Here is a 26,442-nt window from a genome sequence, read left to right as displayed (position 1 = left end):
CTACTCAGTTTTTTTTTTATTATTATTATTATTATTAAAGTACTGGGAAAGATGGTTGAAAAAGACTAATTGAATGAGGTGTTAATAAATCCTACCTTTGAGGAGAGGGAGATAGATTAAGGAGCCTGTCTGGGTGAGAATGGCTCAGTATCTCCAAAAAAAGCATCTGTCTGTTTATCTCTCTTCTAGTTTTATTTCCTGAGTGTTAATCTTCTTCAGCTTGACCCCAGAGTTCCCTCAGGAAGCTAGTGCTTACATTCTGAGTGAGACTTCCACAGACCCCACGATCTGACAGGTGGCTAAAACACAGCTTGTACCAGAAACATGGCTTCAAGTCCTGACTCCATTGCCAGGCAACTGCATGATTTGAGAAAAGTTCCTTTGTCACCTTCTGTAACATGGAATTACAGTTGCCTCACTTCTAAAAAGACTTGAATTATTTTACTGTCTTAGAAGAGTCTTGGCACATAATTAAGGTTCTTTCATTGTCTCAACCCTGAGCCCAGTCCTACTGCTTAGCTGTTACTTCCACTGAACTACCCCTGTCCCCTAATTCTCTTGCTTCATCAGCTGCTGCCCTAATGATGCCCGTTTGCTTTTAGATTACCAGCAGCCTCTCATGATTGGCACAGGGACAGTCACGAGAAAGGGCTCTACCTTCCGGCCCATGGACACAGACACTGAGGAGGCCAGAGTGGGTACTGAGGCCAGCGGCCACTATGACTGTCCTCACCGCTCGGGCCGCCACGAGTACGCACTGCCCTTGACGCACTCGGAGCCTGAGTACGCCACACCCATCGTGGAGCGGCACCTGCTGCGCGCCCACACCTTCTCCACGCAGAACGGCTACCGAGTGCCCGGGCCCAGGCCCACTCACAAACACTCCCTTTCCTCCGGAGGCTATCCTCTGGCCGCAGGGGCCATCCAGAGTGAAGGCTATCAGAGGCCAGCGAGCCCCAAGCCTGTGGGTGGTGGCTATGACCAGCCAGCCTCCAGCAGCTTCTCAGACAGCAGAGACCCCTCCTCTCAGTCACAGGCGGCTGCTGAGGGGAGTGGAGCTTATTCAGCACCCAGAAACGGTCTTGCACCCCTCGACCAGATGGCCGTGACTGCCCTTTTGTGAACCCAATGTGAAGAAAACCTGCTGTGGTACTGAGCGCGCGCCGCCGCGAGTCACTGGAAGAAGTGTGAGCGAGTTCACGGGTGCGGCTCTTCAGGATCCTAGAGACAACCTCACTTATTGTTTACAGAACTGTGCAGCTGGTTTTGTTCCCAGACCCTTCCAGCAGAGCCGGCTGGTTTCTGTTGCGCTAGAACAAGGAGACGTTTCTCGTTTCTCTTAACTGTGATGGTGTGCTGTAAAATGTGCAATTTGTACAGTTATATTTAACACGAGTTAAAGTAACGAGGTTTATGGTGGGTTTCTTTTTTTTTTTTCTTTTTCCACACAGGGCTTAAGGAGAAAATGCAGGATTTGCAGAGCTGTGACAGTGTGTGTTCATGTATCTCCGTGTGTTTGATTATCTGACATTGTTAGCAGCAGGTCTGTTTAAAACCCTATCTGGTTGTGGTAGGCCATTTCCTTTCCGATAAACTGAAAGCATTTTTTTTTTTTTTTAACATTCTTTCTCCTGGAAGAAATGAAATTACTTGAAACATGAAAAGCACACTGGGGTGGACAATTGATAGCCACCGAGGCAGTGTCTTTATGACGCGAGCATCCCAGCTCAGAGCCTGCTGCCTGCTTCCTGCTTCCTTAGACTTTCCTTGAGAGGAGCCGGGCAGTCCACCGTCCTGTGGCCTGCATGGGAGCCAGCTGCACGCCGAGGGACCACGTTCTTTACGGAAAGGGCCTGGCCTTACTGCACAGTGTTAAATGAAGGTGGCAGTTGTAGCTCGGGACACAGTCAGGCATTTCTAAACCTCAGATTAAAAGTATAGCTGAGCTCAGAGGCCCTCCATCTTACAACTTTCTCCGGAAACAGAGCACATCAGTGACTTCCATTGTCCCTGGAAAATCAACAGCTGCCGCTTGAAATGTGTTCTAAGCAGAACTTTTCTCGGGCCGAGCTGGTAACTGTATTGGTGATATAAAAACGAGTTTTCTCTTGACTATGTGCTTAGACTCATAAAGAGTAGCCCAGGTTTCATCTGTACCTCATGCTCAGTGTTCTTCCCTGAGTTTACTCTGTGAATTAACTGGGGGGATTTAACCTCTTTTTGCCAAAGAGGAAAAAGGATATGTCTTGTTTAGTGATAGACAACATGGACCAAAAAAAAAACAAAAAACAAAAACAAAAATCCTTAAAAACTGTACTGTAATCCTATTTGTGTGATTTTCATTTTCTGTGAATTCTGTGTTAAAAATAGGGTGCTGAAAGGTCAGGGCAGACTATCTGTTGGTTACAGTGGAGGTTAAACCATTTACTTTATGGCGTTTACATGACTTTGTGTGTATACTAATTGTAATAAACTATGCTAAATCAGAGAGCCTCTGAACTCTTTTCAGCCCCTGCTTGCTGGGCTAGTGAGAGGCTCACCTTATAACTCAATTTCCATCTTTTTTTTTTTTTTTAAGTTCAGGCTCTCATATAGCCCACGGTGGCTATCAACTCTCAGTGTAGCCTAAGATGACCTTGGATTTCTGATCCCCCTGCCTTTGCCTCTCAACTGCTGAGATTCCAGATATGCACCCTCGCATATCTGGTTTTACTTTTCCTCTATAATAGGCTTTAAGTCACACTGTCAGGTTAAATAGTTATAATTAGAGCATCTGATACTTGGTGCCCAGTCACTTTTGGAATGATTGCTTTTCCTAAGGATTTGTAGAAAGTGTGATTGAAACTGTCCCAAGGGCAACTTCTGATGTTGTTGGCTAAGATCAGGCAGTAGTGATTGACTGCAGGGAAATCGATGGGGCAGATTCATGAGGAGCCACGGCAGTAATTCGCCAGACAAAATTAAGAAGCTTGAAGTGAACCCTTGAGCTTTCATGGAAACTACTGCACAATTATAGAAACTCATGGCCCTTGTCCCAGACCCTCCCATTTCATCACAATTACCAAAGACATTTCCTGTACTTCTCTTCAGAAGTAGAATGAAAACTGGTTAAACTCAGGAGACAACCTCCTGTGGAAGGAACATCTTCTGAGACCTGATAGAAGCCGCTCTCTCATGGAAGGTATGTCATAGAACTATGAAAATGTTCAAAATTAGCAAATTTACATACAAAACAACTCCCTTCCGGTATCTCCTCCATGGAATTAAAAAAAAAAAGTTATTGTATGCGCATGCATGTATGTCTGTATGTCACATGCATGCAGTGCCCCGACAAGCCAAAAGAGGGAGCCGCAACACCACCGGGAATTACATTCCAGACCATTGTGCCTTTCTTCACCTTTTTTTTTTTTTTTTTGAGTTGGGGTCTCTCCACACATTCTTGGCTGTTCTGGAACTCTATGTAGACCAGGCTGGCTTCAAACTCACAGAGACCCATCTTCCTGCCTCTGCTTCTAGGGTACTGAGACTAACAACTGTCTAATATTAGATGCCTCTATAGCAGCGGTTCTCAACCTATTGGTCATGACCCCTTTGGGGGTTGAATGACCCTTTCACAGGGGTCACCTGAGACCATGGGAAAACAGATGTTGACATCATGATTCATAACTAGCAAAATTACAGTTATGAAGTAGCAATGAAAACAATTTTATGGTTGGGGGTCACCACAACGGGAGGAACTGTATTAAAGGGCTGCAGCATTAGATGGCTGAGAACCACTGCCCTACAGAGAAAGAATAGCAATTAAACTTTACCTCGAAACCTTGAAAGCCAGGCTGGAATGTCCACAGACAGGGCCTACAGACCATTTCCTAGGACAGAGGGAAGCCTCTCTCACTAAAACAGAAAAGGCCATGAAAGTACTTGATGCCTGTTGAGAGGAAGCATCTCTATATTAGGGCTCCCCAAATCTCTCCAAAGTGATAGGGGCCTTCTGTTGCAAAGGTAACTTGAACCATCTTATTCCTCTTAAAATTAATGACAAGCTTTATTCCACCTGCCCTCTCCAGCCCTGAGTAAAATAGAAGAATGCTAGGCAGTAGTGGCACACACCTTTTAATCCCAGCACTCCGGAGGCAGAGGCTGAGTTCAAGGCCAGCCTGGTCTACAGAGTGAGTTTCAGGACAGCCAGGGTTATACAGAGAAACTTTGTCTAAGACGATTGATTGATTGACTGATTGAAAAGTAGAAGAGGTCAATCAACCACAGCCTTAGTTAAACCTTATCAGGCTATGGTAGACAACCCTGGAGCTTTGGAGCACTGGAGTAATCTATTCCCCACAGCCCTTGTGAGAACCCAAGCAACACCAAAGGGCTGCTTAAGGATGTTAATTTTGTCTGGCTTCTGCCACTTTGGGTGACATTGGTCACCATTATTCCCTCCTGAATTTTTTTGCTTGTGTTTGTTGTATATGCTGGTAAAGTTTGTGTTTTCCAGACTGGAGTAGTACCCAGTCAAGAGTTCGCCCAGGGCTCTCACTCACCCTTCCCAAGGCAGAGCCCATTCCTCTAATCTCAGCATCAGTAGATCGAGTGTCCACGGATGTTAATCTTCCAACAGATAGGGCCAATAAATCCACCCTGCAAACGTGTCCAGAAGAGGGACCTCCACCGCTAAGAGTTAGGCAAGAAGACATCCCTGTGAAGGGACTAAAACAGAAATTATGTCCTCCTGGGGCTAAGAGACTAGAGCTTCTCAAGACCTCAATCATAACCTCCTCACCTGTTTACTTCGGTCTCACTCCTCCCTTGACAGCGTTTGGAACATGTATCTCATATCCCAGTTCATGAGAAAAAAATGAAGTAAGAATCTGGTATAGGAAGACTACGGGATACTCCAAGGAAAACAATCGTCTTACATGGCATACTTTTTTTTTTTAAGCTCCTTCATTCCCTCCCAATCCCACCCTCCCTCATCTCCTCCCTGCCCCTTTCCAAGTCCACTGATTAGGGAGCACCTCCTCCCCTTTCATCTGACCCTGTTTTATCAGGAATCTTCAGGACTGGCTGCAAAGTCCTCCTCTGTGGCCTAGCAGGACTGCTCCTCCCTTGGGGGGGTGGGGAGGTCAAAGAGCCTGCCCTTGAGTTCCTGTCAGAAATAGTCCCTGTTCCCCTTACTATGGGAAACCAATTGGTTACTGAGCTATAATGGGCTACGTCCGAGCATAGGTTCTAGGTTATATCCATACATGGTCCTTGGTGGAGTGTCAGTCTCAGAAAAGACCCCTGTGCCCACATATATTTGGTCCTTGTGGAGCTCCTATCCTTTCCATGTCATACTAACTCCCCCTTCTTTCATATGATTCCCTGCACTCTGCCGAAGGTTTGGTTATGAGTCTCAGTATCTGTTTTGATACACTGCTAGGTAGAGCCTTTCAGAGGCCCTCTGCGGTAGGCTCCTGTCCTGTTACTTGTTTTCTCCTATGTCCAATGCCCATCCTATTTGTCTTTCTAAGTGAGGATTGATCATCTTACCCCGGGGTCCTCTTTTGAAAAACGTTTTTTTAAGTATCGAGGAAGAGAATTCTCAAGTACCATGAACCTACCTCACTTACCTACAATGAAAATACTCCAGCAACTCACTAATGCCTCCTTTTTCCTCCCAGTTAAAATTGTGCCTGACAGTTTGTTATTTTGAAGGGTTTTTATATTATTTTTATCTTACTGAGACAAACTCTCAGGTACCACAGGATGTCCTCTGACTCTCTATGTAGTTGAGGATAATCTTGAACCTGTGATCCTCCTGCCTCTACCTCCCATGTTAGGAGGGCACATGCTATGACATACCTTTAAGTGTTTCCATTTATTGTACCAGAATGGAAAGCTCTCACATCTGTTGTTACTGACTAATGAGCTATGCTAAATAAAGTGCTCCTGAACTTCTCGTAGGCCTGTTTAGCTTGGCTGGAAGGGTTATTCTCAAACCACATTTCTGAACTACAGTTAAACAAAACAAACAACAAAAGAACCATTGCTTTGTGTGTTAACTTAAAAACTTAACCTTAGGGCTGCAGAGATGGCTCAGAGGTTAAGAGCACTGGTTGCTCTTCCAGAGGTCCTGAGTTCAATTCCCAGCAACCACATGATGGCTCACAACCATCTATAATGAAATCTGGTGCCCTCTTCTGGTGCACAGGCAGAACACTGTATACATTATTATTATTATAATCATTATTATAACAACAAAAAAGCACCTTAACTTTACCCAGTATGAATTGGGTAAAGATGCTTGCTATCAAACTTGAAAACATCATGCCTCATCCCTCACAAAATAAATGTTTTAATAAAAATATAAAATTTGCAAAAAGAAAAAAAAAAGCCTAAGCCTAAGGATTGGAAAGAGAGGCAGCTCAGTGGTTAAGAGCACTGGTTGCTGCAGTGGAGAACCTGGGTTCAATTTCTAGGAACCACATGGCAGTTCGTAACTGTAACCCAGCTCCAGAGTATCTGATGCTCTCTTGACCTCTGAGGACATCAGGCATGCACGTGGTACACAGACATGCATATGGGCAAAATATTCACATACACAAAAGGAAAACCAAATTTTTCTAAAAAAAAAAAAAAAAAAGAAAAGAAAAATGGCCTTACCATTCTTCATCCATAGTTAAATGTTTAAAATCAACAAGGACATTCTTTTCGAAGTCACCAGAGGACCATGAATCTAGATGCACACTAGTCTTTCTTTAGGTTACATATCAGTGTGGTAATGGTGGCTTTCTGTTTGAAGGGTATGCTGGCTAGTTTTGTGTCAACTTGACATAGGTTAGTCATTTGAGAGATGGGAACCTCAACTGAGAAAATGCCTCAATAAGGCTGGGCTGTAGGCAAACCTGTACAGCATTTTCTTAATTGGTGATTGATGTGGGAAGCCCACATTGTGGTGGGTCCACCCCTGGGCTGATGGTCCTTCGTTCTGTAAGAAAACAGGCTGAACAAGCCATGAGGAGCAAGCCAGTAGGCAGCACCCCTCCATGTACTCTGCATCAGTTCCTGCCTCCAGGTTCCTGCCCTATTTGAGTTCCTGCCCTCACTTCCCTCAGTGATGGATTACAATATGGATGTGTAAGCCAAATAAACCCTTTCCTTCCCAACTTGCTTTTGGTCATGGTGTTTCATCACAGCAATAGTAAATCTAAACAAGACAGCGGGTTTTATTTGTTTCCTTCATTTCTTGTTTCAAGGCAAGGTCTTATTATATAGTCCAGGGTTTCAAACTCACTACGTAGCCCAGATTAGCCTTAAACTCTCAGCAGTTCTCCTGACATAGCCTCCAGGTACTGGGCTTGAACAACCATGCCTGGTTGACTGTGCATTTCTTTTGAGACATGTGTAGCTTTGGAGTCCTGGAACCACTCTGTGGCATAGGCTGTCCTCAAACTTAAGACAATCCTCCTGCCTCTGAGTCCCATCTGCTGGAGTATAAGCATTCACCACTGTGCCTGCCTTTTGTAATAACTGTTTAAAGCTGCTTTTCGTCAGGGATTTGAAGAGAGCCTAGTGTGGCTCTCTAATGAGACTCTAATGAGCCATCAGTAGAGTTTACACAGGAAGAGAGCACTGACTTCTTGATCCATGCTCATCTCATCACGTTTTCCCACAGCCCAGACACCCTGTTTTGTTCATCCCGTAAGTCCTCTGAGTCCATGGAGCTGGAGAGAGAGCTCAGTGGATTAAGAACACTAGCTATTCTTCCAGAGGACCCAGGTTCAATTCCCAGGTGTTCATAATTGTCTGTGACTCCAATTCTAGGAGACCTGATGCCCCCTGCTGGCCTCCTCGAGCACTAGGCATACATGTAATGCACAGACATACATTCAGGCAAAACACCTGAACACATACAATAAAACTTAAATTATTTAAAAAAAATGATCTAATACCAATGCTTAGGGAGACAGATGAGCCCAGTACTCCACTACTTGTGTTTTGTGGTTGCATGTTGAATTAAACTCTCACTTTTGCAAAACTTATTTCATGGATTAGCTCCTGGGATGTGGACAAAGAAAAGCCTGGTTCCAAGCAATCCCCAGTAAAAGGGCAGGTGGAGCCAGGCACGGTGGCACACACCTTTGATCCTAGTACTCAGGGAGGAAAGGCAGACCGATTGCTCTAAGTTCAAGGCCAGCCTGGTCTACACAGAGAAACCCTGTCTCAACCCCCCCCCCCCAAAAAAAAAAGAAGGTAGGTGGTACAGTGGATAAGGCATTAAGGCATTAGTTCTACATTTTCATCTCACATACAGGGAATAAAAAAAAAAATCCTTAGCTAATTACATAACACATCAAAAACCCAGTTCCTCTGGGTAGAAAATAGTGCCCTTTTCCTGCAAAGGTTACTGTCTCAGTTACTGTTCTATGGCTGTCAGGAGACATGAGCAAGGCAACTTATACAAAGAAAACATTTAATTGGGACCTGCCTAAAGTTTCAGATGGTGAGTCCATGATCATGACATGGAGTACAGCGGCAGGCAGGCACGGTGCTGAAACACTCGCTGAGACTTTACAGCTTATCAACAAGTTGAAGGCAGAGAAAGAGAGACTGAGGATGGCATGGGCTTTTGAAACCTCAACAAGGCCATACCTCCTCCAACTGAGAACCAAGCATTTTAGTATATGAGCTTATGGGGGCTCATCCCCTTACATTAAAAACATTAGAACTGCTCTAAACCTAGGCTCCATCAATTCTTGTGTCATTCAAGAAAAATGAAAATAATGTAAAAAACCACTGAAGGACTTTAAACTCACCTGTAGTTCCTTTTTGTTTCTTCGTGGCTTATTAGAGAATGAAGAGGGGGATCTGAATCATGACTGACACGGTGTGACCCTGAACAAATAATGTAACTTCTCTAATCTTCAATGTATTCATTTTAGAATGGGTCTAGTTGTTTCAGGCTCCTCAAATAAGCCTTCTAGTCTAGTAGGTCAAACGCAGCTTTTGGGATCTCTTGCCCTCTACTGGCACTTTCTCAAATTGCACCTACCTTTCTAAACTTACCAGTTTGTGTTTTACATTTAACCAAGCTTCCTTGTTACAGATCATTCATCCATCTTTCTAGTTAGAAAATACAGGTCTTTATTTCACAAAATATAAAAATACAGCTTTCACTTAAAGTTTATAGCAAGCCCTTATTCAAATCTTGATTTCTTTACATTATGATTTCTTACATTATGTGTTGAGATTGCTATGACAGATTTTTATAATGTTCTTGGGGTTCTACCAATTTTTATTAATTATATTATTAGTTATTATATTTGTGTGTGGTGTCCGTGTATGTTAGTGCTTGCCTTCTTTTAATTTTTTTTTTTTTTTTTTTTTTTTTTTTTTTTTTTTTTTTTTTTTTTTGTGAATGTCTACCTCTGCTCTGGGTTCCAGATGTGTGTGTGTACCATGACTTTTGCATGGTGGTCAGAGGAGAGCCTCCAGGAGTTCATCTTCCTCCACTTTGGTTTCCAGAGATCAAACTCAAGTCATCAAACTTGAGGCAAATGCTTTTACCCACTGGGACATCTTTTCCCGCCCTTTATATATTTTAAGAATATTTTAAGTGGGTATAAACAAGGTGTGGGGGTTTGAGTAAGAACGGTCCTCCTAAATAGGCTCATGTATTTGAGTACTTAGTCCCCAGCTGATGGAACTGTTTGGGGAGGATGAGGTGTTGTCTTGTCTGAGGAGGTGCATAACTGATAGTGGGCTGTGAGGTTTCCAAAGCCCATTCATTCCCAGGTAGCTCCCTCTGCTTCATGTTTATGAGCTACTGCTCAAGTGCCTGCTGCTCTCTGCCAGGCTCTCAGCCATAATGGGCATGGACTCTAAATGAAAATGAAAACCCCAAATAAACTCTTCTGTTAAGCTGCCTTAGCCATGGTGTCTTTATCATGGCAACAGAAAGAGACTAAGCCACAAGGTTAGAATTATTCCAAATCTTGTAGTAAACTGTAAAACAAACAAACCTCCTCTATCCCAAATGCTTTTTTTGTCTTAATCTGTTTTGTACTAACATATCAGCTTTTGGAGAGCAAAATAATATCCAGTATATCTTTCCTTTTCCCTCCTGAGTTTTGTATTCTTGTGGTTAAGTATGCTCCTTATAAGCATTCTTTTCCTCCCTCCCTGCAGCTAGGGTTCCTTTTTATATTCCTTGATCATAACCTCTCATCTCAGCCTTAGAACACTCTATTGGTTCTTGGCAGAACATGCTAATTGTGACATTGGGGTAGGGTGTCAGGGAAGCAGAGCCGTATTCTGCATAGGCTGGGCTGTCCTGGGACTATATGTATTGCAAAGCTTATGCTCGATGCTGCCTTCTAAGTGATGGGCTTACAGGAACATGCCACCATGCCAGCTTCATTCTAACACTTCTTGTTGTATAGTATTCTCTTACACTGAGTATCTTCAGTTAAACGTTGCTGGACCTTAACCCTAGTTATATGTCAGGCAGCAGAGTAAGTGGGGTTCCTACTGTCTCAGGATATGGGGTGGTAGCAGCAATCTCTAAGTATGAATTTTCCCTAAGTACGAGGTTTTAAAAGGAAGGGTGGGCTACTGTTTTATGTATTTTTTGACTTAAAAAAATTTTGTGCATTTGTGTTTTGCCTGCATGCATGTCTGTGCAGAGATGTGGGATCGAATGAATCTGGACTTAGACCACTGTGAACTGCCATATAGGTGCTGGGAATTGAACCCTGTTCTCTTAACCGCTGAGCCATGTCTCCATCCCCCAAAGATGGGCTACTTTTACAAGAGTTTTTAATAGGAAGCATGAGCTTTTGCAAGATCAAGCCATTCAGAAGTCACCATCCTCAGGAACACCCATCCAAAATATCTCCGTGTATTTCAAGGTTCTAGGTTTCCCCATTAGCTTTAAAGATTAGATGTTCTGCAAAAACTCACCGGAATGCCCTCTTTCAGTCTCCTCCCCATAGGAAGGGAGGCTTCCTCAGAACTCTTTCCCCTCTCTCAGGACTAGCTTTCCCATTGAGGTACTAGCAATTTGATCATAGCCTCCCCACCAGCCGTCTCTGCTGTTCTGACACTGTCATTGCCATGTTTTCCTAATACCCAAACTGCTGAATGTCCCAGAGAATTCTCTCTGTGGCTCTTTTCCCAGTTATAGCCCTGAGGAGTTTCCAAGAACACCCCTTCAAGTTATCTATTTGCAAAAGGGACACACTGCCGAGCACAGGATCAGGCTCATTATAGTAGGGAACAACAAAAAACCAGTAGAGAAAAGGCCTACATTCACAGTCTAATCTCCCAACACTACTAAACAGGCTTGCACCATTCCACACACAAAGGTCTATTCACCAAGGAAACAGGCCCAAGCCTATGATCAGAGTTAGGATTAATCAGTATATTTTAATACAGGTTTAGGCACAAAAGTAAGAAGATATGAGCTCAGATGACAGACACACCCTATTGTATGGGTGTGGGCTCTCAAAGATTTGTTCAGAGCACATTTTATAGGGTTAGACGGTAGGTACTCATAGCCTAGCATGTACTACAATTCCAAATGCCTGACACAAATCCTGATGTTGGTATAGACAATTCAGGTGTGTGAACCTCCAACTAGTTAAAAGATGGTGGTATCTTCCTGAAACCTGATTATAAACTAACCAGAAGCTGCACACAAGTGGTCCTCTCTATGGAAGTAAACATCCTGTTGCCCTACTATGCCAATAATCTTCTGTATACTATCTCTGAAAGTTTAACCACTGAGCCATGGCCCAGTGTCAGCACTGGAGGTATCAAGTTAAGAGGCCATCCTGATTACTTTTAGGGCATGAGATGAGCAGCTCTCTAATTGTTTATTCATATTTTATGTACACCGGTGTTTTGATTGTACATATGTCTGTATGAGCATCAGATCCTCTGGAAGAGGAGTTGCAGACAGGTGTGAGCTGCCATGTGGGTGCTGGGAATTGAACCCGGGTCCATCTAGAGGAGAAGCTGGTGCTCTAAGCCACTGAGCCATCTCTCCAGCCTGGATGAGTGGCTTGTAATCCCCAACCTAGTACCTATTTCTTCACTCGTGGCGTGCAAGTGTTACTCAACGTTCCAATCAAGACACTGAGGCAAAAAGGCGCTCTGTGTGCAACAAGTTTATTAGCTGGTGAAGAAAAACGGGGGGAGGCAACCAGACCATGGACCAGTGCATGACTGGAGGAGGAATGTGTGAATGCGACTTGAATTATAATGTGGAGTCTTCCTGCCAGTCTCCATGACTCACAGGATCTCTGTCCTGGTCAGCCATTCAGCCACCTGAAGAAATACAACTTCAGCCTGAACACAGACAATCCCAGAGCAAGGCAGCTGTACGTCCTCTTGCTGGAGATATCAGAGATGTGTTCTCAAGGGTGCTGCAAGAGTGCTCATGGCTCAAGACAACCTGAGAAACATCTATTGTCAAACAAAATATCACTATCATGTGATAACCATAACACTGATGAACAACACAAACGCTGGTCCCTTTTTATAGCTCACAAAGTGAGCAACAAACAGCCTAAGGGGGAATTCTGGAAAAGACTTTTCCTTAGAGAACTTAAGAAGCAGGAGCTTCAGTCCCCACAAAACGCTCACAGATGTGAGAACTAAACCACAGCTGCCCGGTGGCAGGAGGCACAAATTTCTAAGTGCTCAAAATGAAAGACAGTCTGAATGTCTGCCAAAATAATATATAATTTGGAAAACTGTAAATTAGATATACGTAGATGTTGCCAGGAAAGAATTTCCTTTCAAATACTAGTATTGGTTTTACACTTCTATCAATGCTGTCCTCATTTTCAACCAAATCAGATGAAACAGGTAAGACTAAACAGTTCCCTCCCACCCCATAATATTCTACCCCAGCATCTGGATTCAGCCTTTTGCATATTTCATGACATGTTGGTATAAGTTGGAGGAGCTACTTAGGACCCACAGTAAACCAAAATACTTAATGTTAATGAAAGAGAAAACATTTATTTTTCTTCAAGTCTGATCAATACCACTTTAATGTAGAAGAGGCCATATTTATTTACAGGCTAATTAAGAATATGAAGCTCAACTTAACTAGATATAATACATTTATCATAAATCACCTTACATGTGAATCAATGTATTTTGTTTTAAAATATGAAAACAACGTAAGCCCACTGCTGTGGGGAATATTCCAGCACCATGGACAGGTTGTGTTACTTATAATTGTTCAATTCCAATCAACAGGCTCACAAGCTCTTCATCTCTCTTAAATTTAATTTAACAATAATCCCTAGCCCAAATGTGGCATTTCCATTATGTTCAGAAAGAGAACCACAGAAGACAATTTTGTACGTTAAGTGCATATACACCTCAGGTTCTACTGAACAATTTCCCCTTTCTTTCATGTTTTCATTGTAATGGCGTTATAACAGCTTTCCCCCTACTTTTTGGCTTTGTTCAAGATTCAGTGTTATACGGGCATCTTTCCCATGAATGTGAAGTATAAAAACTACTTTTCACTGAGTGCTTTGGGAAAAGTTTAAATACCCAGTTCATCCCTAAAGCCCACATTAAAATGAACTCCCAGCTAGGCCTGGGAAGTGCCAGGATGCTCACAGCAGCACTTAGGCCACTGTGTTCTCACTTGCTTCCAAACCAGAAAGAAGCAGAGATGTAAAGGACACTGACCTGCAGAACCATAAATTACTCTTTCTAAGTATATATTGTAACCATCTCACCCAATCTCTCAGACCAAGCACACAAAAATGCCCATCCATTTTCTAAAACTCTTCTCACTCATTTATTGTGCAGATCTTGAAAAAATTCAAAGGGCTACAGCTTACATTTCCTAATAATTCAGTCATAGTAAGGCATATATTCTCTGGAAAGCAAAGGAAAAGAAAAAAAAAAAAAAGGGCCATAGTCGTTCCTAAGCAATGCTGAAAGACTATAGGAACAACATGGTTTCAGGTCAAAGCAAAACTGTTTTCAGATCTGTTACCATGGATACTCTTAACCTAAATGAATACACTGGCCACCACCTACTTCGAAGATCTCAAGTCATGCATTGGAGTTTGTGTTTGGCATGGGAGGAATACACTGAGGAAAAAACAATCTTTCTTTTAAGAAGCCTAGCCTGTCAGGGGCAAACAATAATAAGTAACTTGTTTATTCATTTGTACAATGGAAATACTATCCTTGTTTACAGGCAATGTTCCGCTACAAAGTATCTAGCTCAGCATCAGAAACAATATACCAAGTGCACTTCTAGTTACCAGTTAACATGGTGATATTGTTAAGAATGAAACCACCCACGGACCATAAATGCGCAACAGTTAAAAACTGAATTTATAAATAGCAAAATCACAAAATAAAGTATATACATTTTATAGATTTAACTTTGAACAAATATATAGTGCATCTGGGAAAAACAAACATACCAAGAAAGAAGATACTGCTATTCTAAAGCCTTGTATGTAGGCTTCTCCCATTTACTACTCCCTTAGGTGTAAATCCTTTAAAACAGTGACTTAGCAAAAATCATCACCACCTCTTTAAATATAGTATTTTGACTTTGCAATGGTCTGTAGATCAGGAAAGAGGGGAAGAGGCACTCTGTGCTTAGCTCTGATACAAGAGAACTAACACATTTACAGAGTTTGCACACAAATATTGCTTTAGTCAAACAAACTGATGTGAAAACCAATACGGTCACTGTATCAAAATATCTTTACCTCATCTTGCCCACCTTGGCTCCTGGCTTTTTAAATGATTGGCAAGTCAGGGACTTAAAGCATACTGCTGTTTGAACACAATGTATTTCATGACATAGTAATATTTCCTTACTATCACAAGACAAAGCTTATGAACAACTCAAAATGTATAAAAACGTCTTTCGTGAATTCCAGAAATAAACATTTGAGACTAGACATTCATAGTGTAATGCTCCAATATCATGCACACAGAGCAACATAATTGAGAACAGGTATTTTACACTCATCTGCGTTTCCTTTAAAAATCCAAAGTAAAATGCACAGTAACTTTCCCAAAACTATTTCTAGTGCAGCATTGATTGATACAGGATTGCCTAAAGAAAACTATTTTGTACTGCAGTTGAATAAACTGGAGAGCAAACTCATCATAATAAATGATCATGAAGAATTAATTTTGACATCAGGAATTTACAATACACTTTTTTAAAAAACCTGGAACCAAATTTTTTAGTTGAGCAAAAATGTCAACCTAGATTTCTACAATTCACTGAGTCAAGTTCTGTCTTCTGAAATTCCACAGTTATCCTTAGGGAATATGTGATATCATTTACTCTGCTATATGTAAAGGATACTTAGAAAATTCCAGTTAGCACTGTCCTGTTAAATATGAAAAGGAACCAAATGAAACAGCATCCACTTGGCCCTTAAGAGCCTAGTAATACCCTTTTGGGAAACACATGCTTTGGTGCTTATATTCCAGGAAAATCAAAATTGCCTTCCATGCAATAACTAATTAAGGTATACCACAGAAAACAGGGGTTTATGCACTTAGAATTGTTCACACGAAGCCCTGAGGTTCCCGCCCTTCTCTAGGCAACACACAGCCTCCCTGATCTTGTGCAGTCTTTACCACTGTCTTCCCTAGTGCCCCAAATTCCAAAGAGTCTGACAAGCAGTGTGTCTGGGGATGGATTAGTAAGCCTTTTTATGATGCAGACTGTGCAGATCAGCTGCTCGGGCAGCACTGTCATCTACAGGGCTTTCACCAGAAGCCCCCATGTCCCCATTCTCATGTGTATCACTCACTGTCTTCTTATTATACCCTGTGAGAAAAGAAAAGAAGAAAAAACAGGTATATTTGGCTGAAAGTATGTTTACTTTTATCATTTTACTGAAAAAAAAAATCACTGAAATTACTATCAGCAATATAAGACAAACTTAACACTGTCTTGATCAAATTAATAGTTTAAGGGATTTTTTTTCACCTTATAGCAGATAGCAACATTTTTAAAGTATTAACTATTAAAGCTACCTGAAAGTTATGAAATAGATTTCTCCAGTTTTCTAATTTATTGAACTACATGTTAGTTGACTGCCAAACATTTAATCTGCTGGCAAGATAATATCTAGCTAAGCCACGCATGTTGACATACTCCTTTAATCCCAGGTACAGGCAGTCAGATTGCTGTGAGTTGGAAGCTAGCCAGTTCTACAAATCAAGTCCAGGACAGCCAAGGCTACACAGAAAAACCCTGTCTTGAAATAAACCAAAATAAATAAATAAATAAATAAATAAATAAATAAATAAATAAATAAATAAATAAATAAATAAATAAATAAAGAAAGAAAGAAAGAAAGAAAGATGATATTAATTTACCTGAAAGATAATGGGGTTATAAGTAAAACTGACTGACTATAGTACCCACTATGTAAGCTAAGAAAGATCTGTATACACGCTAACCAAGAGACATATTTTAGTCAGGAATGAGAGTACATGTCTGTCATCTCAGCACTGAGGAGGCTAAGGCAGGAAGAGCCATGTTCAAGGACTGCATGGCCTACACAATCAGTCCCTGGCCAGGCTAGAAGTCATAGGAAGACCTCAACCCCCACCCCCAAAAAGACGTACTTTTCATTATTTGGCTCAGTTATTAGTGATATGCCATATATGTGGAACTTGAGGCATTATCAACACAGTTACACTAGAGTTTTCTTGCCTATCTTGTACTGTGAACTTGTACACACAACTTTGTAAAATCTCATATAGGTCATATGAAAAACACTGGATTGCTGAAGAAAGCAATTCAAAAGCTCATTACTTTATTGCCTTATGTAGGAATTACATCAATTAATATGTCCGTTCAGCTCATTACAAACTTATCTTTAGGAACCCAGTCTCAAGCTCATGGGGATTGATGCCATGTTCTATAAAACACTAATTTTCACTTAGGAGCTCATATTTTATTTCTGGCAATAATACTCTGAAGCAACAGACTGTAAAATTCAAAGATAATGGCCATCTAACTGAAGAATCATAAACTGTCAGTCATTCTTCCAAAAACTTACTACTACAGTACTTGTTAAGACCAGCTCTTTTGTTCAGTATGCTGGGTCAGGGACAAAGACGTGTTCTGTTCAGCGTGTTTGGTCAGTGGCATATATGTGCTGTTTGGGCAGTGACATGTATGCACTCTGTTCAATATGCTGGGTCAGTGACATGTATGTGCTCTGTTCACTATGCTTGGTCAGTGACATATGAGAACTTGTACATCTTCAAATAGAATATTAAGAAGCACTGTACACAAACAACTGGCACTGGGACTTAGTCAAAGAACATTAAAAAAGAATAAGGATAAACAAGTGGGCTGGGCTTGCTTGTGCTGCATGCCTGTGACATGAGCACTTGGAGACCAAGGCAGGGGACTGCACATTCAAAGCCAGCCCAGGATACTCAGTGGGAGCCTGTCTCAAAAATCAAACTAAAACAAGCAATATGCAAGAAATAACATTTAATTTTTTAAAAAAGTTTTTGTAGATTTATCCCTAAATGTCAATTTTATCTAAAGATAAATTCTATCTAAAAAATTTAGATAAATTTTATCTTAAAAAAACAAAACAAACATGTTTTATCCTGATATTATTAGAAAATGCTCCCCCACTCCGTGTGCCTTTCAAAAGGTCCCAGGGACTTCCAGACATTTATCTATGATAATTGGAAACCAATGCTCTACCCATGGAAAGTGCTAGCATACTTCTTTTGTAAGTACCAGACTGAAAGTCTTGAGGATCTTATATCCTGACCTGGGCAATAATCACAGGCATCAGTTTAACCACCAGTCCACAGTTCCTAAGCTCTAACTCCTTGTGTTATGAGAGCAGAATCTACACTGAGACAGATGACCTTAAGAGGTGCGTACTCGAAAGGGATGTTGGGTTTTGTTTCAAAGTCTAGAAAATTGGAATCTTCTTTATTTTTCAAGCATCTTAGCCAATATCAACTAGAAAATGTGTAAGCATAGTGGAACATAATAAAACTGCAAGACAGACTATTCCTTTTGTTCTGCATCTTAACTGTGTTAATGCAGAACACTGATGCTTTTACATTTAAAACATTATTAATAATCTGGGAGAGTGACAGAGAAACTCTGACTCAAAAAAACAAACAAACAAATAAACAAAAAATAAACTGGAGTGCGGGGTGGGGGTTGGTGGCGCATGCCTTTAGTCCCAGAACTTGGAAGACAGAGGATAACAGATCTCTGAGTTCCAGGCTAGCCTGGTCTTCAGATTGAGTTCCAGGACAGCCAGGACTAAACAGAGAAACCGTGCCTCGAAAAACCAAAAGAAAAAATTGTTATGAATAATCAACACATCCATAATAAAATTTAGAATGATTTTTTTTTTTACCTTGTAACACTTTTATTTCACCACCACTGTCTTTGCAACTAGCGCCAGGATTACCACCTCCTTCTAACTCATCAAGATACAAACGGTAGCGGTGTCCACTCTCATCTTCATACTCCACATTTTCATCATCAGAATCCACTTCAGGAGCCACGTAGACTACTTCAAATTCAATCTCTCCTCTCTAAAACAGGGATGAACACTGAAAGTCAAGTCACTGTGATTATCATCAACTCCGATTTCTCAGTCTTTGGAACAGGTAGGGAGAGGAGGAAGTTGCACGTAGCACTCCCTTTCAGTCAGGCATGAAATTCTAGACTTTCAGGAAGTGCAGGTGCAGGAGGCAATGATGGCCAGACCACTGCATGGATCTGCTTTACAAGGGAGTTCTTCTGATATTACAGTTCTTTCTACTGCTCAAAGCACACATTCACTTGAGACAAGGTCTCAAGGAGGCCAGGCTGGCCCTGAATCGGCACACAGCTGAGGATGAACTTCAACATCTGATCATCCTGCCTCCACCTCTTAGGAGAAGGGATTACAGGTGTGTGCCATTATCCCTGGCCTGACCACAGTACTTTAAAATAAAAAGGATAGTTAAATTTAACAGAATCTTGGGATAAGTGTTCAGTTTAAAGTCATCTTGAACTTTACCAGCAATTTTGCAAATCTATTTAAACTGATATTAAACAAACTTTGCTAGTTCAAGAAATTGCTATGGCTTATTGTTATCCACTATGTCCTTTCCTCTTGAGATAGGACCCTATTCTGTGGCCTAAGATAACCTTCACCTCGCCCACACTAGCTTCAAACTTGAAGCAATCCTCTTGCCTCAACCTTCCCAAACTGGTATTACAGGTGTGAGTTACTATACCCAGATTCTTAGTAAGGCTTAAACCTTTATTTTAAAACACTTTTTACTGAGACAACAGTTAATAAAGGTATTTATTTAGTAATAACAGTAATTACTACATTTATCACATAAAATTATAGCTTCTATTGATCCCTCCAGAGCATCCCATTCTAGGCTCTTCTCAAAAACAGAAGCATTGGTGAGTACTGAAGAGAACATGTAGCTTCCCTCAGAGCATGAGCAAACAAAGAGACAGCAATTTGGCTCTCAAGTCCTTACTCGTTTTACTATGCTAGGCTAGACGTAGTATTTTTACTGTTTTTCTTTAATAACCGCTTTACGCTCAAACACAAAATTCTAAATCATTTTAAGTAAAAAAAAAAAAAAGTTTCTAAGCTCTGTCATTTACTGAGACTACAATCACCACATCCTGGTCTTGTGTGTGTAACTCTGAAAATTACCACTTGTCTTCTCTCCAAAGAAAGTCTGCTGGTTTTGACTGCTACCCACTAAGTTAGTATCTTTGGTGCCCTACTTTCCTGTTGGCTCCCGCCGAAAAATGTGCTGTAGGCCCTGTGTTTCTTTAACATTCACAACTGCCTACCTGCAGCTCCTTTACCACAGCTGTTATTCATTCAGTTCTCATGCAACCGACATGTGGTCAAACTGAGCCAAGAGAACTCTAAGAGACGACAGTGGCATTCTTAGATCTTTCTTATGAGATAATTAAATGACAGAAGTATCATAGCAATACAGAGTTTTAGAGACAAGACAGCTGGAAGCAAAATGATTTTAGTCATAACATATAATTGAAACAATCCTCAGAATTCCTGTACCCTAATTTTCTTATTGAAAATAAATCAGCTGGGCTGGTTAAAAGATCTTGCTGCTCTTGCAGAGCACCCAAATAATTAAAAATAAAAACCTCATGTCAAGGTAGACAGGTGATGTAGTGGTTTTCAATGAAGCTCAAAAGCACATCCAGCTCATGGCCCACATGCATGTGTGCAGGATGCCTATCACTGTGACCGAACACAAAATGTAAGCTGACTTAAAACACTGCAAGACTGTTTTTGCCATTTTTTTTTAACTCCATTATGTGATTCCAAAGAGTAAGCTTTGTAGGTGACAATGCTGTGTCACATTATCAGAAGGCTGGAAATCCATACTAACACAAATTTCAGGCTTGACATAGAAGACCTTTCTAAAATAGCCATTATCTATAGGTCCTCCCTTTACTGAAGCTATTTTTAATTGACATGCAGGTGTTTCCTGCATCATGCAAAGCCAAGCTAATGATCTACACATTCACAATCAACTACAATTGTTCTACACTAGTATACTACGTTGATGACCCCCAAACATCTCCATGCTTCACCAACACTGTTCTAATTCCCTTAACCCTACCTCAGGGGAAAACAGTGGTTTTACGTACATGAGATAACAAATATGACTCTAAATATGGATTCTTACTCAAATTGATTTGCTATGCAACTCAGCAATCTTTTATTCTCTAAGAATTTCAGTTTAATTACTTTAATATTTATTATTATTATTACTTTATAATATGTGTGTGTTTTGCCTGCATGAGTATCTGTGCCCATGGAAGACAGAAGAGGACATAGAATCGTTTCTGGAATGGGAATTACAGATGATTATTAACTATTACGTGGTGCTGGGAATTGAACCTGGGTTGTCTCCAAGAGTAGCAAGTGCTGTTAGCCTCTGACCCATCTTTCCTGCCCAGCTTAATTACTTTAAATAAGACAAATGGGCTAGGGGAATTCTATTCCTATCCGTCTTTTCTCTGATGCCCTATACTGCTATGATGCATCTATCATTCATGATGCTGTTCTTAAGTACCTATCCTATTCTGAGCATCCACCTTACAGCTCCATCTCCACCATGCAATGAGAAGGCTGTGCACAGAGGATTTATGTAGTTTGTTCACAGCTAAGTAGCTATGTAAAGAAGTAAACATAACTTTTTAGCAAATATCATCAAATGACATCTGTAACCTTCAAAGAAGAGAAACAAGTTCTATACCAGTTTTAATCACATAAAGAGAATTCACCTGCTGGGAAAGTATGGTTACAGCTTCTTTATGCTTTGTATCCCTTAGGTTAACTCCATTCACTGCCAGAATAGCATCCCCCACATGCAGCCCTCCACATCTATCCGCAGGCTGTCCTGGATGGATCTCAGAGATGAGAATGGGAACACCATGCTCCTTCCCACCCTGGCAATATCAAAGGAGGTAAGTTAGCAGATCATCTTAGACACAAGGCATTTTCTTTAAAACTCGTTTCAATAAGCAGAGTCTCTAAAAACATGGGTGAAATTTTACTTGCTGCCAAAGGCACATTGAAGTAAAAGTACCAAAGTAGCATATACCTCTGAATACAATGTTTCTGAAATTATTACAGACCCCAAAATTAAAACACCCCAAACAACTACGATAGCCTCATTTCTTTAGCATTAAAAACAGATTATATATTAGTGTTCCACAGTACTTTGTGCCATCCTGCGGACACTTCCATAGAACTTTTGTCAAATCTAAATTATTATGTATTGTGATGGTTTGAATAACAGTGGCACCTATATGCTCATATATTTAAATGCTTAATGGAACTATCAGAGACCCTTAGAAGGCCCTGGAGGTGTGACCTTGTCAGAGTAAGTGTGTTACTAGAGGTGAGCTTTGAGTTTTCAAAAGCCCATGCCAGGCCCAGTGTATCTCTCTTGCTCTCCACTAATTTAGTGCCATGCATACCACCATGCTCCCCACCATAATAATGGGATTAAACCTCTGAAACTGTAAGCAAGCCCCAATTCAATGTTTTCTTCTTTTTTAAGAGTTGCCTTGGTCATGGTGTCTCTTCACAGAACTAGAACAGTGATTAAAACATGTATGATAAGACCAATTATTTTATGTATAACCAAGAAACTCTTTTTGAGACAGGGTCTCTCTATATAACTCTGGCTGTCCTGGAACTCAATATGTACAAAAGTGGCCTTCAACTCACAGATATCTACCTGGCCATGCTTCCCAAGCTGGAATTAAACGGATGTGCCTCCACAACTGGCTTTAACCAAGATAATTTTAAGATTGCAACACAACTCTCAACTTCAGAAATACGTAATGTTGAATTAAAAATACAATAACTGGTAGCTGCCACTTTATATAGCTTGTATAGGTTATTTCTACTTAAAAATTTACATTATGTTTATAGGGTTTTGCCTGCATGTATGTCTTTGTATCCTATTCATACCGGCTTCCAGTTGTACTGAAAATGTTAAACTACACTTACTGAAGGAACATCTAAATTACAGGAAGCTTTTTTATACACAAAAAAGTTATACATGTGCAAAAGTATTGCTGCCTAAATATGCATTTTTGAAAAATTAAAAAAAATTTTTAAAAGTTTTGAAAAATTCAGTTGTTTTGAGTTATATCCAGAACACTTTGTTCCCCCAGATGATGTCCAACAAAGAAACCTGGTTCTACCAGACAATTGCCATAAAGAAACTGGAAGCACTACTTCTTACTGTAATTGAAATGCCAAGGCCTTCATGATCTTCCTTAAGAAGGAGAACTTTTCTAATTGGACCAACTCCCTGGCTTTTCTTCAAAGAGTCTTGATCCTTATCGCAGGGGAAAAAAGAAGAGAAAGTATTATTTAAACAACAAACCAAGTAGAACTCATGTTACATAACTTGCTTTTAGAATCATTTTTAATCTCTTGGCGTAGATATATAGGGTAACAATTAAAAGAGATGAAAATGCTTTTCAATAAATATGGTAAAATTTATAACTTTTTTCACCTTTTGTAAAATATTGATTATAAGACATTATAAAATTACCAGGAACCAATCAATAAATAAGTATCTTCAAATAATAAAGTAGTAATGATGTATCTTCACTAGAAAATATCTTAATGAATTCATATAAACGTTAAGTGATTTTTAGAATTAAGAATTTTTTCAGCTTGAACATTAATTACTTTTTATTCTCCAGTGTTCTAGAACCTACCTATTAAATAAAGTAGTTGATTCCATTAATTGTTTTTTGACCTCCTTTGCCTTTTTTTCAGTTCAAACCTAAGATTGATTTTGCATGTTAAGCAAACCCTTTGCACTGACCCACTCAGCTCTTTCTGCTATCTTTGATCTTTTTCTCTCTACAAAACTCTAAGTATCTTCTACTAAGTTCTAAGTATCTTCCAATCTTTGACAAACCAAACCCCCAAACCTAAAGCAAACAAAAAGAGCCCAACCCAATATCCTGTCAATCCTTCCCTGTCTTTTTTACTCACTATCTTTTACCCTTGACACATACCTACTTCCTTGCATCTAACATTACGTTGATCACTGTGATTAAGACTTTGTCCCTAGCCTGAAATTTTCTTTATGGTCACTTGTAAGAATTCTGCAGAATCCAATGGACAATTTTTAATCACTATCTTATGAGAACCCTGCAGAAAGTTGGCAGGGGTACCCACTCTGAAACCCACTCTGTTCCTGCTTCTCTTACACTACTTTCCCAGTTGATTTAAATATGACTGTCCCAAATGTCTTTGTACCCTCTCTTCTTCCATACCAAGTTTCCCTCCTGGCCTCCTATTTGAGTTTAGTTCACACATGCGTCCCTTGGCTACTGACTTCCATGATTTCAATTATACCAAATGAATTTAGCTTCCCTAGTATTTCTCCAACTCAAGACTTCTTTCCTGAGTTCCATTCATGTACTAAACTGGATGGATTTCTTAAGATGTCACACCAGCATCTCAAACACTGCTTGTCTAGACCTGATGTCACCTCCTCCCCCATTGACCTTCATTTTCTTGTACTTCTTTAATCAGTAAAAACCAAAGCAAATCTCAGACTCTTCCTCTTCACTCACTTCCTTAGCTAGTAGTTGAGAAGAACTAGCTCAGTCAAGCACCTCAATCTAATTTTCTTAAGGCTACCCTTCCTTTCCAGTGTTACTTCCCAGGCTTTTCTCATTTCCTCCTTGGATCACTGCTGTCTTTCTGACTGAGGTAGCTGGACACATTACCACACTAGTATGTTCACTATTTTCTGAGACTGATGCTCTCACCAAGGACCATGCATGGAGAACCTAGAACCCATGCACTATTTTACTTAAAAGGTTCATAACTATCAGAGTAAGTAACTTAAGATGGCTATATTTAATGTAAAATAACTCTGGTCTTCTGGATTCTAGCTAACTAGTAGGCTGATGTCACAAAGCTTTTTTTTTTTATTTTTTATTAATTACACTTTATTCATTTTGTATCCCCCCTCACAAAGCTTTTTGAGTATGCTTTATCATGCTGATATACTGCCACACCAACCACTGTGTCCCTTCATATAGCCTGTTTCTTAGACGTACTGGACCTCGGAGTGAACTAAGAGCATTGGGCCCTAGAAGAAAATGGCGTACCTATACACTGTGACCCTGATCTTCATTATGTGCTATTAATTCTCTTTATAAAAACTTTTGTGGAGGCCACAGATTATTTTGCTCTTTAAAGCTGCGGTCGTTTGAATGAGACTGGCACACATATTTGAATGCTTGGTTTCCAATTGGTAGACTATAAAGAAAGGATTAAGAGGTGTGCCTTGTCTCTCTCTCTCTCTCTCTCTCTCTCTCCTTGCTGTCTACAGATCAGGATGTAAGCTCTTAGCTACTTCTCGAGTGCTATGCTTGCCTGCCTGCCTACCTGCCATCATGCTTCCCATCATGGTATTCATGGACAAACTCTCTGAAACTGTAAGCAAGCCCCAATTAAATGCTTCCTTTTAATAAGATACTTTGGACATAGTGCTTTAGCACAGCAACAGAACAGTAACTAACATAAAGGTCATGTTCAACTGGCATTAAAATATGTGAACCACTGGGGAAAACTCTGCTTTACATACTAAACTGTTACAGTTAAGGTCAGTGTTGTCAAGTACAACTTAATAAGGATTTACCAAAGCTCTTGTACAATGGTGGCTATGGAACAGAAAACTGCATACAGACCTCAAATTACATTCTAATTTAAGACCAAATACCTGTAAATGTTACTTCAGGTTCTATATTTGGATGTACGTGCCAAAAATTTCCTTGAAAACTTTTCCCAAATACACCTTAACACAGGTAAGTTTTTAACAATTAAACATGCCCAATCATTATACAGGAAAAAAAACTGAAGTATGATCCGAAGTGCAAGCAATATGTTTGCTAAGACAGGGCTAACTGTCTGAAGAAACATCACTCTTAATACATAAAAGTCTGAGAAATGAACAAAATTCTTTTGAATAACTGAACCTTTTAATTACTGAACCTGTAATTACTTTAGATAAGCCAACCCCCCTTTTCATTCTTTAAGTAAAGGTTTCAAATACTAGTAAAAGGAAAGAAAGAAAAGAGTAGATTTATGTCAAACCAAGAAGAGGCTGAGTGGCAAGCAGGAACATACATGGCCTGGGGGTGCTTGCATGGGTCGCTTCAAGTCATTGCGTCCTCTGCAGGCTCTGATGACAGTTTTGTGGCGATGCAAATGTATTTCAGCTTCTAACTGGTTCCAGAGCTTATCATGAGCAGGTCCCTTCATATCTCGTCCCAGTAATTGTATCTGTTGGACCCTTTGCATAAGGAAAAGAGAGTAGTTTATATTAAACTTATTATGTTTAAGATAATTCAGAAGAATTACTAATTTAAGTAGCCGCTGCATACATTTCAGTCAATAAAACTAATACCTAGGTCCTTCCCAGTGTCTCTCAGATTTGTATAGAAAAGCTGAAAGGGACAGAGATCTTTAAGGGAAAAATCAGCTAAAAAAATTTTTTTTTAAAGAAATAAATGAGAATTCCTTTAATTATATACTTAATTTAAATATAAGTTTATTGTTTAAATATAATTTAAATATAAATATATTTTTAAAATAAGTTTATCTAAAAAAACAATTGAGTTTTGAGATTAATGGCAACATGTTTTATTTCTTGCATAATTGAATTCAGTGCACTATTAAATAGAAGCAGTTAGATGACACTGACCATACTAAAACATTTCTTTTAATGATCAATTATTTTTACAAAGTGATTATTTAAGTGAAAAATCATTAAAAAATTTGTACTTCAAAATGATAAAAATTATTAGCTTCAGAGATAGAGAGATGGCTCTTGAAGCTTTTG

General features: G+C 40.1%; 2 protein-coding genes across 3 annotated transcripts in view; one reads left to right on the top strand and one right to left on the bottom strand.

The window, feature by feature from the left end:
* The window catches only part of Dcbld1 (discoidin, CUB and LCCL domain containing 1), a 70,366-nt gene extending 67,880 nt beyond the window's left edge, over positions 1 to 2,486 (top strand). The window contains exon 11 of the mRNA XM_055599390.1: positions 603 to 2,486. Coding sequence (XP_055455365.1) covers positions 603 to 1,123 — 521 coding nt within the window. The 3' untranslated portion in view covers positions 1,124 to 2,486. The remainder of the gene's footprint in view (positions 1 to 602) is intronic.
* Positions 2,487 to 12,136: 9,650 nt separating this feature from the next.
* Positions 12,137 to 26,442, bottom strand: part of Gopc (golgi associated PDZ and coiled-coil motif containing) — a 38,841-nt gene continuing 24,535 nt past the window's right edge. For both annotated transcript variants that reach the window (XM_055599347.1, XM_055599348.1), the window contains 5 exons: positions 25,728 to 25,893; positions 22,810 to 22,905; positions 21,335 to 21,499; positions 18,411 to 18,591; positions 12,137 to 15,826 (listed from right to left, as the gene is read on the bottom strand). In XM_055599347.1, the coding sequence (XP_055455322.1) occupies positions 15,696 to 15,826; positions 18,411 to 18,591; positions 21,335 to 21,499; positions 22,810 to 22,905; positions 25,728 to 25,893 (739 nt within the window). In that variant the 3' untranslated portion in view covers positions 12,137 to 15,695. The remainder of the gene's footprint in view (positions 15,827 to 18,410; positions 18,592 to 21,334; positions 21,500 to 22,809; positions 22,906 to 25,727; positions 25,894 to 26,442) is intronic.

The sequence above is a fragment of the Psammomys obesus genome, unplaced genomic scaffold, assembly GCF_907164565.1.
Source record: "Psammomys obesus unplaced genomic scaffold, mPsaObe1.curated_primary_1811, whole genome shotgun sequence".
NCBI lineage: Eukaryota > Metazoa > Chordata > Mammalia > Rodentia > Muridae > Psammomys > Psammomys obesus.
The sequence above is the reverse complement of the archived record's forward strand: the minus strand, read 5'-3'. Positions and strand labels throughout refer to the sequence as shown.